Source organism: Amblyraja radiata, chromosome 25 (assembly GCF_010909765.2).
Source record: "Amblyraja radiata isolate CabotCenter1 chromosome 25, sAmbRad1.1.pri, whole genome shotgun sequence".
Taxonomy (NCBI): domain Eukaryota; kingdom Metazoa; phylum Chordata; class Chondrichthyes; order Rajiformes; family Rajidae; genus Amblyraja; species Amblyraja radiata.
This window is the reverse complement of record NC_045980.1, coordinates 25,115,092-25,133,366: the sequence shown is the minus strand read 5'-3', so window position 1 is coordinate 25,133,366 and position 18,275 is coordinate 25,115,092. Positions and strand designations below refer to the sequence as shown.

General features: G+C 40.6%; 1 protein-coding gene and 1 long non-coding RNA gene across 2 annotated transcripts in view; one reads left to right on the top strand and one right to left on the bottom strand.

The window, feature by feature from the left end:
- ppm1f (protein phosphatase, Mg2+/Mn2+ dependent 1F) overlaps window positions 1-18,275 on the bottom strand; it is a 29,808-nt gene that overhangs the window by 10,485 nt on the left and 1,048 nt on the right. The window contains exons 2-3 of the mRNA XM_033043520.1: window positions 6,290-6,411; window positions 587-786 (exon numbers count right to left, since the gene is read on the bottom strand). Coding sequence (XP_032899411.1) covers window positions 587-786; window positions 6,290-6,411 — 322 coding nt within the window. The remainder of the gene's footprint in view (window positions 1-586; window positions 787-6,289; window positions 6,412-18,275) is intronic.
- On the top strand, window positions 3,679-18,243 carry LOC116987460. The gene is made up of 3 exons (XR_004415716.1): window positions 3,679-3,700; window positions 10,196-10,200; window positions 18,226-18,243. It is a non-coding gene; the product is annotated as an uncharacterized LOC116987460 (long non-coding RNA).

The following is an 18,275-nucleotide window of genomic DNA, read 5'->3' as shown; positions in this document are numbered from 1 at the left end:
GATTTCACTCAATTTATTAAATGTAAAATTGTACAAAACAGCAACACTTTTACAATTACTCTGCATCGCAACTGAAATATGAACTTTTCAAGGCAGCTAAACACCAAAGAAGGTGGCTAGTCTCAACTCTTGCATGTCTGAACTGACAAGGTCTTCAATGCTTCAAAAAGGAAAAAGGTAGTTTTCAGACATTTTCAGACTTGTAGGAGCATGCTTACATTCTACATACAATGTACAGGCAGAGCACAAATCCCTGCTGACAACTTTGGCAATTAACATCTGAGTTTTATGGTGTGCACGTGTACCCACTTGGAATGGGATTAAAACCATAAACCATACATGCAGTGACAAAATTGTACAAAAATTAACTGTTCCTGCACTGCAGTACTGCCCACATTTTAAAGTATGTTTTGGCTGTAAAATCGTTATCCCAAGATCATGAAAAGCACCGACTGGAAGTCAATATTTTATTCTCCTGCCTCTTTTAGAGCCTTTTTAGGCAAGAAAGTTTCACCTGATCAGTTTAGGTTATATTCGCTCTCCCATGGGGCCAATATAAAACAATGATTTAAAAAAACCAACTTACCTTAATGCCAAACAGAGCATTAAACTCGAGCAATACCACATGTCTGTCTTCCATCTTTCTTCGTGTGTTACGAATAGCATGAGTGGAAACTTTTAAATACTGCTTTGGTAATTGTGGCAATAGTGGTTCTCTTATCCAGTCAGAGCAGACCTCAAGCAATTTGTTAAATACTGTTCGAGCCACCAGTTCTCCATCCAGTACTAAAAAGAGAAAGAATAATAAAATTAGATAAATCTATCCTAAAAAGAAAAATAATAAGTGCTGTAAAATTCAGAGACTCGAGAAACTACAGATGCTGAAATTTTGTGCCAGAAGAACTTGGTAGGCCAGGAAGCATCTGTGCAGTGTATGGACAGATAACATTTCGGGCTGGGATCCTTCTTTACACGTCCTTCAGGGGGGGGGCACAAAGCTGGAAAAGAGTTACGAGGTGGGACAAAGCCTGGCAAGTAATAGGGGATTGAGGTAAGAGGGGGTGATTGGCACATGGGTGGAGTAAGCGACAAAGACTGGAGGTGAAAGAAGACAAAAGGATGTCAAATATGGAAGTCAGTTCATCCAGTTTTCACGTGGCTTACTCTGACAATGGGACAGAAAGATCAGTATGGGAATTGGATGAGGAGTAAAAAATGTTAGCAATCATAAGCTCCAGCAGGCCTTGGTGGACAGGGCACAAGTGTACAGTGAAGCAGTCACCTAGTTTATACTTGCTTGCATTATTAAAGTTATATCTGGATCACCAAAAGCAGAAGACGAGATTTGAAGAGGTGCACCTGAACCTCTGTCTCATCTGGAAGAGCTGCTGTGATCACTGGATGATTTCCCCCAACTCTTTCCTCACTACATCAGAATCTCTGTTGATTTCAACAACTTCACTACTAATTTCTGCTCTGTACTCTAATTCACTTGGAGTATCTCAGACACCCCTTTCTCAATCTCTCCGACTCCATCACAGGGGACAGACTCTTGAACAAGGTCTTCTACAAATCCACTGACACCTACAGTTGCCTTGACCAGACCCGAGATGTCTTCTATCTTCAGTAAACTTTCAGACATCTCCTCCTACTTATCCTTTGATTGTGATCCCAGAGATGGGACAGGAGCAAGCAGAAACAATGGTTCTGCCAGGACAGTTCTGTTTATGGATTTTGGGGAGAAGATAAAACCAGGCTGTGCGGGGAAGGGGAACGATAAGGTTGGAGGCTCCGGAGGGCAAATAGCCAGAAGTGATAAAATCAGAAATGGTCTGAGATTTTGGCCTGGTGCTCATCTCTGGGATCACGATCCAAGGATAAGTAGGAGGAGGTGTCTGAAAGTTGGTGCCTGGCCTCAGCGCGGTAAAGGTCAGCGCGCCAGACTGGTACCTCCCTTGTCGGCAGGTTTGATAATTTCACGGTTGCTGCAGAGTGAGCGGGGTGGCTGTATGTTCAGAGGGGGTGAGGTTAGAGTAGGTAAGAGGAGTGGAAATGTGATGGTTGATGTCATGCCAGCAGTTAGAAATAAAAAGGTCTAAAGAGGGTAGAAGTTAGTCCAAGTGAGGGAGTCCAAGATGAGGGGGACCGGTGGAGACGGTAGAAGGGGTCAGAACTGGCTGGCGAGGGAGGACTCCATTAGAAAAACGCAGGGAAGCAGAGGCGATGGAAGAAAAGCTCTACGTCGTGGCAGACCTGGAACCCACTGAGGTAGGGGCTGAGGGGAACAAAAGTGAGGCCTCTGTGGAGGGCAAACCATTCTGTATCGGAAAGGGGGAGGTCAGAGGGGGATGGTGAAGACACGACAAGGGTGGCGGTTGATTAATCTACCTTGATCTCAGATAATCTTCTGCCACAGCATGCAGCCGTCCCGGGTAATGAATGCTCAATTTATGGACACTCCTACATACATACGAATCAACTGCCATCATATTAAATTCAATAGTTTGATGTACGTTAATGTTTGTCCCTACAAACAGTGGAATGGGTTCCCCCCCCCCCTCTTTTCTTCCCCCCCCCCCCCCCCCCCACCCCATCCTCTCCCCAGACTTTTAGTAATTGTTCTTTCTTACTAGCCGTAAGCTTTTGATGCCATTCATTACAATATCATAGTGCTTTGGTTAGTGTTTCAAGCGATCTTTGGGCATGTTCCGACTTGTGATCAAAACACCACTTATCCACGTATGTAAAAAGTGAAACATGCTCGTTACCAGAGGACGGCCTGTACATTCATAACACTGACTGAGCAAACCCATGACTAAGAATCACCAGTCCCTATGCAATCTGTTGTACACCTTTCGGATGTCACATTTAGGATAAAATAAAGCTCCAGCAGTAGGGTAGGATGAAGTCAAACAGCAGGATATAATATTCATCCAAATTATTGCACACAAGCAACAAAAGAGATGCTGTGCTGTCAAAAGTTGAAATGTTAGTAAAATTAAAAATGTGTGCTGGCAAAAGTTTCCTGCTTTTACACCATACAACATACTAGGTTGTGATATACTTCATATCCTGGATTAAAGAAAGATGGCTCAATTTGTTTCCTACATTGAGTCATTTATCAGACACAAATGGATGGAGGAAGTGATTTTAATTACTCAGGCATCGAGCTGTATAACAGGAAGCAACTTCAGGCAGGACACGTTGAACTGGGTGTAACTGTTGTTTGCCCATTTTACAGTTGTGCTACCGAACTGCACGATTGTCAATTTTATCAGTGAGGCTGCTCCCCCCAAAAAAATAGAATCCTATGTTGAAAAGTGAACAATAGTTAAGCCAACCAGTGAATACAGTTTAATGATATACAAAATGAAAATCAAAAACTGTAGATGCTAGAAATATGGTATCAACAGTAAATACTGTAAACAGTTAGCAAGGAAAGAGAAACAGTTAAAGTTTCAGGTTGAAAATCCTTTATTTTGATGAACACGATTTAAGTTGGCAGAGGTTTTTAACTGCTGTTCAGGTATGTAATGTGTTTGTTGCCTTTCATCCAAATTGAAATTTAAGTTTCCCACATCCTAGTTCTTGCACCACTGCACTTTACATATCCGCAGCTCTGGCCTTACACTGATCAAAATGGCTACAAAGATTTGTATAAACTAAGGTAAGATAAGAAAATGCTTGAAACACTCAGGAAGTCAGCAGCATCGAAGCAAGAGTTAATATTTCAGTAATTAATCAGACCTGATGAAGTCTTTAACCTGATTTGTTAACTTTGTTTCTCTTTCTGCAGATGTTATCTTCCTAGCTGAGAGTTTTCAACATTCTGCCTCATTCAAAAACACAAAAAAATCTACCAAATCTATTTGTCCTTTTGAAAGGTGGAAATTGTACCACGTTTCTAGGAATTAACAACTTAACAAATATAGCCCTAAAATTATTTCCCAATGAGTCTGACATGCACATTTAATTATGCAAAGCAGTGCAATAACAAAAGATGTACTTTAATTCCAGGGCAGATTAAAAGCACCAAAAGGGTAAATGAATAAATAAAAAAATTAAAAACAAAAACAAAAATGAAATGTTATACAATTTGCTACTATCAAGTGATCCATCAGAAAATTGAATAGGGCAATATTTCAAATGGGAATAAACTTTGACACTGTTTTTTTTTCCTTCTTCTTCTCCTTCCTTCCTTCTTCTCCCCCTTCATGTCTGTCTGTCTGTCTGTCTGTCTATCTATCTATCTCTCTTTGTTTGTGCCGGCAATGTGTCACGCTGCTCTGCTTTTTCCTATCCTCTTCCAAACGCTAGGCCACAGCCTTCCCATTTTCACATATTCTACTCAGATTTTTCCCGTCGAAGCGATAAACATCTTCCCATCGCATTCCAACCTATATTTCCAAAGTTATTCACAATTTAAAGTTTCAAAATACAACTGCAACATTATCTCACAACTTCTATACTCTGACTGATGAAGGCTAATGTGCCAAAAGCCTTTTTGACCACCTTATCTACCTGCGACCCAACCTTCAAGGAACCATGCACCTGCACTCTTAGATCCCTCTGCTCCACAACACTCCCCAGAGGCCTACCATTCGCTGTGTAGGTCCTGCCCTTGTTAGACTTTCAAAATGCAACACCTCACATTCCTCAACCCACCTGGCCAATCGATCCAGATCCTGCTGCAATCTTTCACAACCATCTTAACTATGCAAAACCACCCACTTTTGTATCATCAGCAAACTTGCTAATCTTACCCTGTATGTTCTCATCCAAATCATTGATGTAACGGGCCCAGCACCGAACCCTGAGGCACACCACAAGTCACAGACCTCCAGTTCGAGAAGCTACCTTGCACCATCACCCTCTGCTTCCTTCCATGGAGCCAATTTGCTATCCATTCAGCTACCTCTCCTTGCATCCCATGGGATCTAACCTTCCAGAGCACCATTCCATGCGGAACCTTGTGAAAAGGGAGTAGGTGAAAAGCTGGATATTCTGTACCTTATTCCAACTCTTGTCAGATACTAGATAAAATTGCAATAACATACTTCCCTATTGCCTATGTCAGCCAACATCCAGGAGAAAACATGCTTGAATCTACCAAAACATGCTTGAATCTACCAAAACATGCTTGAATCCATCATTATCTTAAACATTTACTTCATCCACCAATAACTACTGCTGTACCATCTACAATCTATGGAGGCTATTTTTGACAGCCCTTTGTATGCTCTGACCATTATCATTAATCGGTACATGATATATCTCCAACTCATCCACAATTTTGATCTGGAAATAGATCAACTTTGTCACTTTGTCAACATTTTTGACCGACCTCCCCAAAAGCACTTTCATCGCAGGAATTACAGCTGTTCAAGGTGGCTGTTCTGCACTAGCTAATCTGGGGGCAATTATGGATGGGAAATAAATGCCCGTCTTGCTGATGATACTGCATCAATAAATGAATAGGAAAGTTTTAATTTTTTTAGCATTCTTTGAATGTCAGGAAGCATTTGAGGATAAAAAACAACCAGCTAATCATTAACAAAGTGATAATTGTTAATTACTATTCATTAATAGGATTGAAAATTGTAGAAAATAATTGCATGCAAGTCCTGCAACATTACTGAACGTCCGTCTAATCCTCCAGTTTGAAGCAAAAGTCCCTTTTAGTCTTTTTGATGGCCTTATCAAGATTTATCTGCACTTCTTAAATGAATCTGCGTCATCAGACTTGAATGCCTGAGGTCTGGTCCTCAGAAGATTGCGAACCTTCTGGTTCTTCCAAAGCTTCTGGTTGGGCATGCTCGGATGGATTTTGTGGGAACACATTCCTCCACACATTCCCTTCCTGGTCACGCTCTCATTTCACTCCTGCCATCAGAAAGGTAGCATAGGAGCCTGAAAACTGTAACATCCATGTTCAGGAACAGTTTCTTACCAACAACCATCAAGCTAAAGAACACCCTGAACTCTAACAACACTCCGAACTGCCTAGAGACTTTGGATTTTATTTTTGTTTTGTAACATGGTTTTTTTTTAATTTATTGAACCTCTTTTTGTTTATTATGGTATCAAGTAAGAATTTAATTGCTCTGTTTTGGGACACGTGACAATAAAACACGCTTGATTCATAGTTTGCAGATACACGATTGAACAATCATTCATTATCCCAAAAGATGATACCTAATTAATATTCTTTGAAGGGTTGGCTAAAAAGATCCGTAATAACACAGATTTTAATTTTTAACTACTCTTAAAGAAAAATCCAAATACCTACAGACAAACTCTTTCTCATCCTGATCAGGTTCCTTTTTGTTTTTAAAGATGGAGACATCCAGCTGTTTTACACGGGTAATGGCAGCATGCATCAGAGCAGCAGCATGGACGGGCAACATGTTCCTACAGGAGGAATAAAAAAAACTATGCAAGATTATCACTTTTCAACATTTTTAAACATACATGAAATCCACCCTTCAATCACACTGAAACACTGACAATGGAGGACAGGAACGATGGAATAAATCTGCTCTTTCACAATCTACAACTTATTTCTTACAGTTTATCTTTTTTGCTGTAAAACTCACTAAATCCAAAGTATTTATTGTCCATCATCCCAAGCAACCTTCAGCATATATAAGGGTAGATATTTGATGCCTTTCTAATTATACCCAATATGCTCTCCTTCTGTAATATTAGTTAAAAGTTCACAATTAATTTCCATATGCAAGCAGCATCCAGAATCACCTCTTCTTTGACTTAATAGATGGCTTCAGTTATTAAAGTACTAATTGTTTGGCCAACAAAATTATAGGTATCTAAAAGGAACAGCAAATGCTGGTTTATACCAAAGATAGACACTCCTGCATTCGCTATTGGTAATACTGTAGACATTTCATTTGGCGGCACGGTGGCAGAGTAGTAGAGCTACTGGCTTACAGCGCCAGGGACCCCGGTTCGATCCTAACTACTGGTACTTGTCTATACGGAGTTTGTACGTTCTCCGTGACTTGAGTGGGTTTTCTCCGAGATCTTCGGTTTCCTCCCACACTCCAAAGATTTGTAGGTTAATTGGCTTGGTGTAAATGTAAAATTGTCCCTAGTGTGTGTAGGGTAGTGTTAATGTACCCCCGCTAGTTGGTGTGGACTCGGTGGCCCGATGGGCCTGTTACCGCACTGTATCTCTAAATAAAAGAGAAGGAAAGTATTTTAGATGGACCATGTGAAAGTAAGGATCTGAAGGTGAGTCCTCAGGGAGGGGTAGCACCTCTGGTGGGGAATGTCCTTAAAGGGTAGTTCGTCCATGTTTGGCCCCCACCCGGCACCCAGCTCTCACCAGTGGCTCCAAGAAGCTGTTAGCATGTGACAGTGGCCACACCCTGGAAAACCTCTTCGGCTGGCGGGCGATACTAGGTGAGGGTTACTGACGGGTCTCAAACCATCGGTGAGTTTAGGGACTTGCTCAGCTCAGCATGCAAAGTAAGTTCCAGCAGATTGGGTGGAGGAAATGCACTGGAGGGTTCAGCGGCCAGGAAGGCGACTCGGCTGTGCACTGTGGAGTGCAAAGGGAGGGCATGAAAGGGAGTCAAAGCAAGAAGAAGACATGACCATCCACTGCAGCCAAGGGAGTTTCCAGTCGTAACATCTAACCGTGTCGCTGCTTTCAGTTCCTGCGGCGGAGAGGGTGGGGTTGCTCCTGTGCAACAGCCTCTCCACCATAATTGTTCCCACACACAGGTTTTTGTGCAAGTTGCACAACCATGCTATGGTCATCTGCGACGGGCCACCACCACTAATGCCTCCACAATCTCTAAAGCTATCTCGTTCAGACCTCTAGGGTGTAGCCCATCTGATCCAGTGACATCGGACCTTTCTACTTCCAAAACACATTCTCATCAGTAATAACAACTCCACTAACATGCCCCCTGACTTCTGCCTATGCTCAAAATTATTTTGTGGAGGAAATCTGTCAGTGGCTTCTATTTTATTTACATTGAAATGTCAATTTTATTGTAAAAGAAAGACATTGATTCATTTATATTGTAAAATATAAATATAATAATTTATAATAAATTTAAAATATAATTTTAGAATGTGATTCATTTATATTGCAAAAACATTTGTTCGTTTAATTTGGTTCAGATTTTCAGCTGGATTAAAAGACAATGTAGTTTGCTGTGTTGTAGATGGTATATAATGTTGTTCAAGTTTCCCACTTCCTGGATCCTGCACCATTTCACTCTGCCCTTAATGTAACTAACTCTAGCTGTTGCCCGACTGCTCTAATTGGCTGCAGGGGTATATATAAACTAAAATATAAAAAGAACAAATTAGAAAATTTTCCGGTCAAAAACCTTTTATCAGAACTGCCAACTAAGTGTTTCCAGCATTTTCTAGTTTTATTTCAGTTTTCCAACATCAGCTGTTTTTGATATTCAAATTTTATACAAAGGGAGGGTGATTCGACGGGGTAATACAGTACTTAATACAACTTCATACATCTTTATGCTATGAGGAAACATAGCAACTAATCCTCTGTTCTGTTTCCCCACATACATTATGTTCTGTGTTTCTAATGCCTTGGGATAATTTAGAGCAAGGATTTTATATTTCAACTGAGGATGACATATCATGAGTGTTTAATGTCAGCTGTCAGTTTTGAACAAATGTCTGTTTTGATTTTGGAATTTGGGTGGCTATGGATTTCAGAGAATAAAAGGATAATCTGACATCCAATTTAGTTTATCAATGTTCATTTAGCATTGGTTCCTTTGATAGGATTTATCAGAATCATTAGAATTCCCTTTACGTGTATCCAGTCTGATGATGAAAGAGCATGGCATGAAGTGATGTATTGCCATGTGTTGGGAGGTTTCCTGCTTGAATAAACCCCATTTCCTATAATTTGAGTTTATTTTAGTTTAGAGATACATTCACAGGGAGAACTTACAAACTCCGTACAGACAGCACCCGTAGTTGGGATCAAACCCAGGTCTCATGCGCTGCAAGCGCTGTAAGGCAGCAACTCTACTGCTGCGCCACCGTGCCACCCCTTTCTGGATCTCTGGTAGCGAAATATATCCATTAAAGGTATACAGATTTTTACAGCCATTTCAAATATAATGCCAGGACAGATGCTGGAATCTTGAGTAAAACACAAAGTGCTGGAGTAACGCAGTGGGTTAGGCAGCATCCTTGGAATATATGGGCAGGCAAAGTTTTAGGTCGGGATATATAATTCCAACATTATCACTCACAAGGACTTCATTCCATTCTCTTAGCTTCTCATCCGAGCACTGTATTTGCTCTGATGAGATTTTCCATGCAGTTACCCGAGATATCTTCCTCTTTCTTATCTGTTGTTTCTCCTCTGCCATAGTTGACGGAGCCCTTGAATGCATCACTTCTATTTCTTGGATATCGTTATCAGCCATTTCCTCCTGGACAGCCCAAGGATAGAGTTCCCTGGTCCTCACCTACCAGGCCAGCCTCCACATAATATGCGCCATTCTTTGCAAATTCCACCAGGTTCAACGAGATTCCACCACCATACACATCATCACTCTCCTCTTGGCATTTCAGAGATCATTGCTGCCATGGCTCCTTGGTGCGCTCTCCATCCCCACTAACCACTTTTTGGCATTTTTTCCATACAGCCTCAAAAGATGCAACATCTGACTTTTAACCTTTTCTCTTCCCACCCGTGGAAGGTTTTAAACAGTCCTTCGAAGTGAATCAGCAACTCACTTGAATTAAGCATTGGAGAAAGCAAAATCAGATTCTGTGATTGCTTCATGGAACATTTACATTCATTTGACAGGGGTGACTGTCATTCACTGCCATTTTAATTCTCCACCCATTCCACTCCGACCCATCTGTCTGTGACCACCATCATGTTAATGACAAAGCCCAACAGAAGCTAGAAGTGTAGCTTTCCGGACTCGGTATCAAATTCTACAAGTTCAGTAACTTGCTTTTTCTGTCTTTAGCTCTATTGACCATTTACTGCAAATCACTCATCTTTCATATTGGATCAGTTGTTCTTTCTCCATTGACAAAGCCTGTCCTGTGGAGGTCGAAAAGACCTGTATTTCACAACTTTTACATTTATGCTCTCTCTAAGTTCTCTCATTTTATTTATTTTGTTCATTTTCTCTCCCTTGCTAATGACCACATCAACCCATAGGCCAGGTGGTAACATGGGTCTCACCCTGTTACACAATTCCTTGTCCTATTCCACCCACCTGTTTATTCTGCAACTTAAATCCATTGTCTCTCTCTTCCTCAGTTCTGACAAAATACCTGAAACCTGAAACGTTAAATGTTTCTCTTTCCGCAGATACTGCATAACCTGCTAAGTGAGTCTAGCATTTCTTGCTTTTATTTCAGATTTCTAGTATTGGCAAATATTTGATTTTCTTCAAAAAAACACATTCAACATTTCACTAATCTTGTCAAATGCTATGGATCATTGATCTGTATGAGAAATGTTGTTCCAATGAGTTTTCAGAATTAGTTTGAAATGTTTCAAGCATGGTAAAATTGCAGATGTACTATTCTTACAACTTTCTTTGAACCTATCATAATAGTGAATGAGGGTACATAAAAATCATAATGGCACCCACTGGAATTCTGAAATTAACATAGGCTGGAAACACTCAGCAACCCAGACAGCATAGAGAAAGAATAAGTTTTAATCTTTCAGAACTGAATACGTTTTAATATTTCAGAACTGGAGCCCTTATCAAAAATTAGAAAGAAACAAGTTAGGGAAGGCAGAAAAGAAGATTGGGGGGGAACAAAAGACATTTCTCTGATTGGGTGAAAAAAGTGACAGTTAAGCTCTTTGTCCAAGTAATGGGTTGATACATTTGTAAAGTATGTATATTATCATATACTCTGACCTACTGGAACATGTTCAGCTGGTCAGAATATACAAATGAAAGGAATAGGAATAAAGGGGATGGCATCCAAAAAAATGATACAAAACAGAAAGAGAAAGTCGTCTAGTTGGAGAATTGCAGGCTACAACATGCCCAGACAGATGATGTGGTGTGGCTGAGCCTCGTTGTAACAGTAGAGGAGGCCGCAGACAGAGATCAGAGTGGGAGTGGGGTGATATATTAAAGTGACAGGCAAGTGGAAGCTCAGAATCACTTGCATGGACTAAACACAGGTGTGCCACAAGGTGATCACCTGCACTGATTTCCCCAATGTGGAGGAAGCCACATTGTGAATATCAAATCTAGGACTTTTTCCTTTCACAGATGCTGCCTGATCTGGTGACTTTTAATGCAAGGACATAATCAAGAACGTTAAACTAGGAACTAGCCCAGAGCAAGGTCTAACAGTTCCAATAATTTTTTCAAGTTATAATCAGATCAATACTTTGAAACAGACTTGGTTTTGTGGTCACCTTCACAATGGGCGTAGAGTCCAAATTTACTTTTCTCATCGTTACATTCCCAAATCACGAAATGCATCCTGCAAAATAAAACTGCCTGCCTGAAGGGGAGATTAGATTTAACCAAGTGCCACATTCTTTAAATTAATTCCCACCCATGCTGACGACTATTTGTTTCTAACCAACCCCACCCACACCTCCACATGCATTTTCAAGATTCCTTTTTTCCCCTTTGCCGATTTCTTCCAATTTTCAGAAATTCTTCAACGCAAGCATATTAGTGGTAGTAATACATATTAGAGAGTGGTGAATCTCTGGAATTCTCTGCCACAGAAGGTAGTTGAGGCCAGTTCATTGGCCATATTTAAGAGGGAGTTAGATGTGGCCCTTGTGGCTAAAGGGATCAGGGGGTATGGAGAGAAGGCAGGTACAGGATACTGAGTTGGATGATCAGCCATGATCATATTGAATGGCAGTGCATGCTCGAAGGGCCGAATGGCCTACTCCTGCACCTATTTTCTATGTTTCTATGTTTACCATTCTGTCACTCTGAACACTTTTTTCCCTAATGCAATAAATCTCTTGAAACTATCAGGCTGCACAGTCATAGAGCGATACAGAAACTCGCCCTTTTACTTAACTTTTAGTTATAATTTATACATTAATATTTTTTGATATCTTACATTCAACATCTAGCATGTCTGACAACCTACCCATGACAATCAATGTAATGACATTACCAAGTCTTCAGTCAAAGTCAGTGATCAGAACTAATCAGAACTGAGTGTCAGAACCCATCTGGACCAGGCATTCAAAGTACTTTGCTGCAAATCCAGAACAAAGGATGGGTAACCTGCAACAGGTGTCTCATGTATTGAATCCCCAAACATTTTCACCTTCACAAAGCTTAAGTCAAGAGCACGTTAGAACACTCTCCATTTGCCTGCATGAGTGTAGTTTCAACACTATCCTGGACAATATAATCTGCTTGATATACACATGATCCATCACCCTAAGCATTCATTACCACCACACTATGCAGGCAGTATTTCCCATCAACAAAATATACTACTATTGTATATTTCCTAAAACCGCAATCACTAGCACAAATAAGAAAAGCACAGACATAGCAACTTATTTTTGATGTAATATATCTGTTTACCAAGTGACCCTGCCTCCTGCCAAAAGATAGATTCTGATTTATGTTCAATATAATAGTGATTAAAGCAGGAGGAGTGTTCAACTCTCACTCATTTCAAAAAACTGCTATGACATCCTAACTCCAGAATTGCAAGGAACATCTGTCAAATACAATGAACAAAATCAAAAGGACAATTCTAACTCTTTATAATCTCAATTCAAACCTTCTATTTCTATCTCCTCCTCCTTTCCAGCAATTCCAGCATAAAGAAATCAAAGATCATTGGTGCCGAATACGACTAAATTCTATTACCTTATAATATATCAATGTAAAATCATATATTTATTCTCATTATAAACATGAAAGCAGCAAAAGCCATAGGCTGAAAATACATGCTTCCTGACATATGGGAAACATCGCTTGCTCTGCAGAATCTACTCATTAACTGGAGCAGTACTGCACTCAAACTTAGATCACGAATGTATGTAATTCCATGGGTCCTTAAAGAAACGTTTTAAATAGATTTCAAGCTGAAGAATCTTCAAAAGGAAAATATTTCTAAACATACAGGACTATCCAAGGATAGTTTACTTATTTGTTTGACTGCCCACATAATTTTCAAATTGACAGGTAAGTGTCCATTGGAGCAAGAACTTTTCAATGTACTGACAAGCACAAAGTTCTTCCACATCAAAACAACCAGTGAAAAATGAATGACATGACAAATTAAATCAAGCAATACATGAGCTTACAGGTGGAACAGTCAAAAGTGCGGGGTTTCCAATCAATTGTCATGGCCATGACTTTTATATTATGAAAGGAATATTTTGTAGTGAGCTGTGGGGAACCTGCAAAGACCAGCGGGCAGAATTGATCACCTGTATATAAAAGAGAGAGGATCGAATCACTGGTATTAGCTGCATTCAGAAGAGTTGGAGAGAGATATATGCAAGTTGAAATTACAGTTGAAGTGACACTGCATCAGGTCACCAGTGTACAAGAATTAAATCAGTGGATAGTATATTGAATATTTTGTAATTTTATGCACATACAGGTCCACCACCGATTTTCTGGCACTCTAGGTTCCCGAAGTTTGCTGGATTATTTGTTTTGCCAGACCAACGGAGGTCTCTGCATCCGAAAAGAGTCGATCAGCCTAGGCCAGCGACGGCCGAGGTACCGGCCCGCAAAATCAGCCTCGGAAGTCGGCTATGTGAACAAATCTCCTTGCTCCTGCCGAGCCAGAGTTCCAGAGCCCCTGCTGCAAGGGGAAAATTTGACCCGACAATCGGCCACAGTAGTTTGCGATGGGGACGGATCTGCCCCCTGCAGCCGGGCCAAACTTTCAGAGCCCCAGCCGCAGGGGACAAATTTGACCCACCTATCAGCCACGGAAGTTTTGATGGGGTCGAGATGCGCCGCCTCACCCGGCCTAGGCACCACATTTTAGGGGGACTTCCAAGGGAGATTTCAAGTACACTTTTGTAATTTTGCACCAGTTGCCAGAAAATCAGTGATGGACCTGTATGTTGTTGTTTTCTGTAATATTTTGTTGCATCATTTGTAGTGCTTCAAACTGGCTGCAGCTTGCTTGGTTTTAATATATTAAAAAGAATTCCAAGTTGAACTATGAATATTGACTCGTATTAGCCTACCAGGCGGGTTCAGGCCAAACTCCGATAATAGGTATTACTGCCTACTGGATGATCTAGCGGCATGTCAAAGCACAATTGCTGAGACAACAATCTCCAAAATGTGCCCGATCGTTCAGTCATGAGTCACACAACTAAGATTGTTGATATTTATGATAGATCTCCTTGTCTATTTTAGAAACACAGGAACTTGTTTTTCATGATTTCAATATTTTTGAAAATTGGGTTCTGGTGGTATGCTTGGTAAATCCACTCTCATTTCAGTCGAACCAATCTCTGCTATATCTCTTCTGTACACAAGGTCAAACATTGAATGCGATGTTCTTGTAAAGTAAAAAAATTCCAGATAATAAATAATTTCCAAGTAACACACACGTTCAATTTCTGTACGTGATTTATCACCTAGCTAACATCAGAATCAAATCCAGAAAATTGCAAGTTACATAAATCCTTTTCCCTGCAGCCAAATTTTATTCATAGGTTACCCTAACTCTTGTTTATGCAGAACAAGAGAAGAATTGTGGCACTCAGCACATCGTGGATTACAAGCAAGGAAGTAACAAGTTACGTTGCACAATGGGCTGCGTAAAAGGAAATAACAGAACAGCTGTTAGTTTTGAGACAAAAAGCCACCTGGCCCAAAGGAAGCAAATTCCTTTATCTTGTATAACACAAGAAGAAACAATATTTAAAGGAAACAACAGGGTCCCAATCCTAACAAAACTTGTAAAGTCAATAGAAATGGTCATAGGACTGAGCACTAGTGTTGCTTATCCACCTGGATAAGAACTGAGGATACAGTATGTAATCTAGCAAGTGAAACTCGACTGCAATATAGACGTCTGATGAATAGTAAATTATATTAAACAATTTTCACTTAATATTTTGCAAGTAAATACCCATTCTATGGTGTAGGAAGGAACTGCAGATGCTGGTTTAAACCGAAGATATACACAAAATGCTGGAGTAATTCATCATTCGAATTATGTTTTTTCTTATAATATAGAAAAATGGGTTTCAAATGTTTCTTGTTCTTTTTAAGCTCCAAATTCACAGATGGCATGCCACAACCTTCTTGGCTCCAGGTTGTTCGAATTAAGACTTCAAAGGGAATAGATTTTATATTCCTCCTTTTGTTTCCTTCAGTACAGAGGATGAAACAGATGGAAAACGTTTTATTTATCTACGCTATTAGTGACTGAGACCTTTAGGGCACAATATTTTCCTGAACAAATGAGAGTGAATGAAAAATGGCCTTCAGCTGTCACAGTAGTTACCTACCAGGCCAAAAATGCCACGAAGGATGGCGATCCAATGAAATTAGGTGCGATGCAAAGAGGAGAGATAAAATTGCCCAAAAAAGCAAATGTCTGAGGATTGGGACCAGATCAGAATTCAAGGGAAGACAGAAAGATGAAGAGGGGAAAATGGAGTATGATTGCAAAGTTGTAGGGAACATAAAAACTGACAGTTGAAATCTATACACAAACAGAAAGAGGTTAGTGAAAGAAATTGAAGGCTGTGTTGGCCAGCAATGGGGCAAAGTATAACAGGAACAAAGAAATGAGAGAACCATACTCTCTCACAGAGAAGAACATGAATAAACTCCCAGAAATCTTTGGCAACAAAGGATCTACTGGGAGAGAAGGACTGAAGGAAATCATTATTACTGTTGAAATTGTGCTAGGAAAGCGAACAGTGTTAAAAGCTGAAACACCGACAGGGCCAGATAATCTATTTAAGAGTAACAAAGAGCATATTTTGAAAAGACTAAACAGGTTGTGATCATCTCCGAAATTCTTTAGACGTAATAGTAGTCCCAGCAAATTGTTTGGTGGCAATTGTAATCCTGCTATTTAAAAAAGGGAATAAAAGCAGCAACGGACAGATCAGTAGGCCAAACTTCAGTTCTAGGAAAAATGCTAGAATTTATTTTTAAAAGATATAATAACATAACGCTTGGAAAACATTGACACAATTGAATGGCCTTCTCCAGTAGCTGAAAACTGATAAAGGTGACCTCAGAACACCAGTTCAACTAACTATATAGTTTGTAGGAAGGAACTGCACCAAAGACCAGCTAGACACAAAATGCTGGAGTAACTAAGCGGGTCAAGCAACATATCTGGCTCCGTCCCTCCCCCACCCTAGTTGTTAGTTTCACTGTCCTTATCTCTTCGTTTTCACCTCCACCCCAGCCAAAAATGGACCATAGTGGGCGCTTTGACCATCGGAACAGTCTCTGCTTTGTTCTGTATCTTTTCATACCTCTGGTTTCCCTCTCCCTTGATTCTCAGTCTGAAGAAGGATCTTAACCCGAAACATCGCCTATTCGTTTTCTTCAGAGATGCTGCCTGACCTGCTGAGTTACTCCAGCATTTTGTGTCTATCTTCTATATAAATAGTTTTCTTGCAGATCTTTTGTCACTTCCTGCTGACTTCAGCAAGGCATTTGATAAGGATCGAACTGGAAGACTGCTCTGGAAGGGTGGAATGCATAGGATCCAGGAAGAGCTAGCGTACTGGTTAGAGAATTGTCTCAATGGAAGGAAGCAGGTGATGGTGGATGGTTGTTTTTCATACCAGAGGCCTGTGACTTGTGGTGTGCCTCAGGGATTGGTGTCGAGCCCATTTGCTGTTTGTGGTTTATATCAGTAATTTGGATAAGGCATGATTCGTAAGTCAGCAGTTGATACCAAAGAAGGTGGTATCGTAGATCACGAAGGTGGTTATCAAAAATTATAGCAGGACAGTTGGGCTGAGGAATGGTTAATAGAGTTTAATGCATATAAGTGCGATGTGTTGCTTTTTGAGAAGTCAAAGAGAGCTCTCTGGAGCTTAACATCTCCAAGACCAAGGAGCTGTGTTGTGGGGGGAGGCGAACATCTTCCCCCCAACCTCTCTTTGAACCTCTGAGGCTGAATGGGCAGACAGTTGAGCAGGTAGAGGCCTTTAGATACCTGGGCATAGAGATTGACACCCGCTTGTCCTTCTCCCAGCACACAGACTCTGTGTACAAGAAGGCACGGCAACGCCTGTTCCTGCTGAGGAAACTCAGGAGCTTAGATGTCAGACAGGACATTTTAACAGCTGTCTATAAATCACTTATGGAATCTGTACTCACCTTTAACATCTCACCCTCACCTCTGTCAAAGACAAATCAAAGCTTTCCCGGATCATTAATCAAGCAAGCAAAATAACTGGCAAAACTCAAAATCAATTATCAGTACTCCACACCCAGGCAGTTAAAAGGAAAGCCAACCTCATTACACAGGATCCCACCCACCCCCTGCACAAGTCCTTCCAACTTCTGCCATCAGTCCGCCGATATAAAGTCCCCCTATCCAAGAAAAACATCCACAAAAACTCATTCATACCCATTGCCATAAACAGTTTAAATAAAAAATGAACAAGGGACAAATTAACCCTGACGCACTGTCACTTTACACGTATCCACAACTTTTATCTTGTCTATATTTACAGTTTTTAATCTTTATACTTGCTTTTAAGATCTATACACACTGTGTGTGCTCGCAGAAATCTGTGTTGTATGACTGCTTATCAGTACATTGTCCTGGTTGTATGTTGAGCCACGTCAAAGAAGATTTTCTGTTACGACAGACAATAAAGTTTTCTGAATCTGAATCTGAATCAGAGCAGGACCTTCACAGTGAATGGCAGGGCCATGGGGAGTTTTGTAGAACCAAATAATCAAGAATGCAGGTTCATAGTTCCTGAGAGTGGGTCACGGGTAGGGTGATCAAGAAGGCTTTCAGTACTTTGATCAGGGTATAGTGTATAAACAGATAGATCGAGTATAGAAGTTGTGAAATTATATTGTACAAGACGTTACAAATTTTTCTCAGTTGTGATGAAAGGCCATTGAGCCGAAACATTAACCAAGTTTCTCTCCACACAGATGCTTTCTGGCCAGCTGAGTATTTTCAACATTGCCATTTTTATTTCACAACCCCACTCACTTACTCAAAACAAAGTGCTGGAGTAACCCAGTGGATCAGGCAGCATCTGTGGAGGGAATGGATGGGCAAAGTTTTTGGTCGGAACCCTT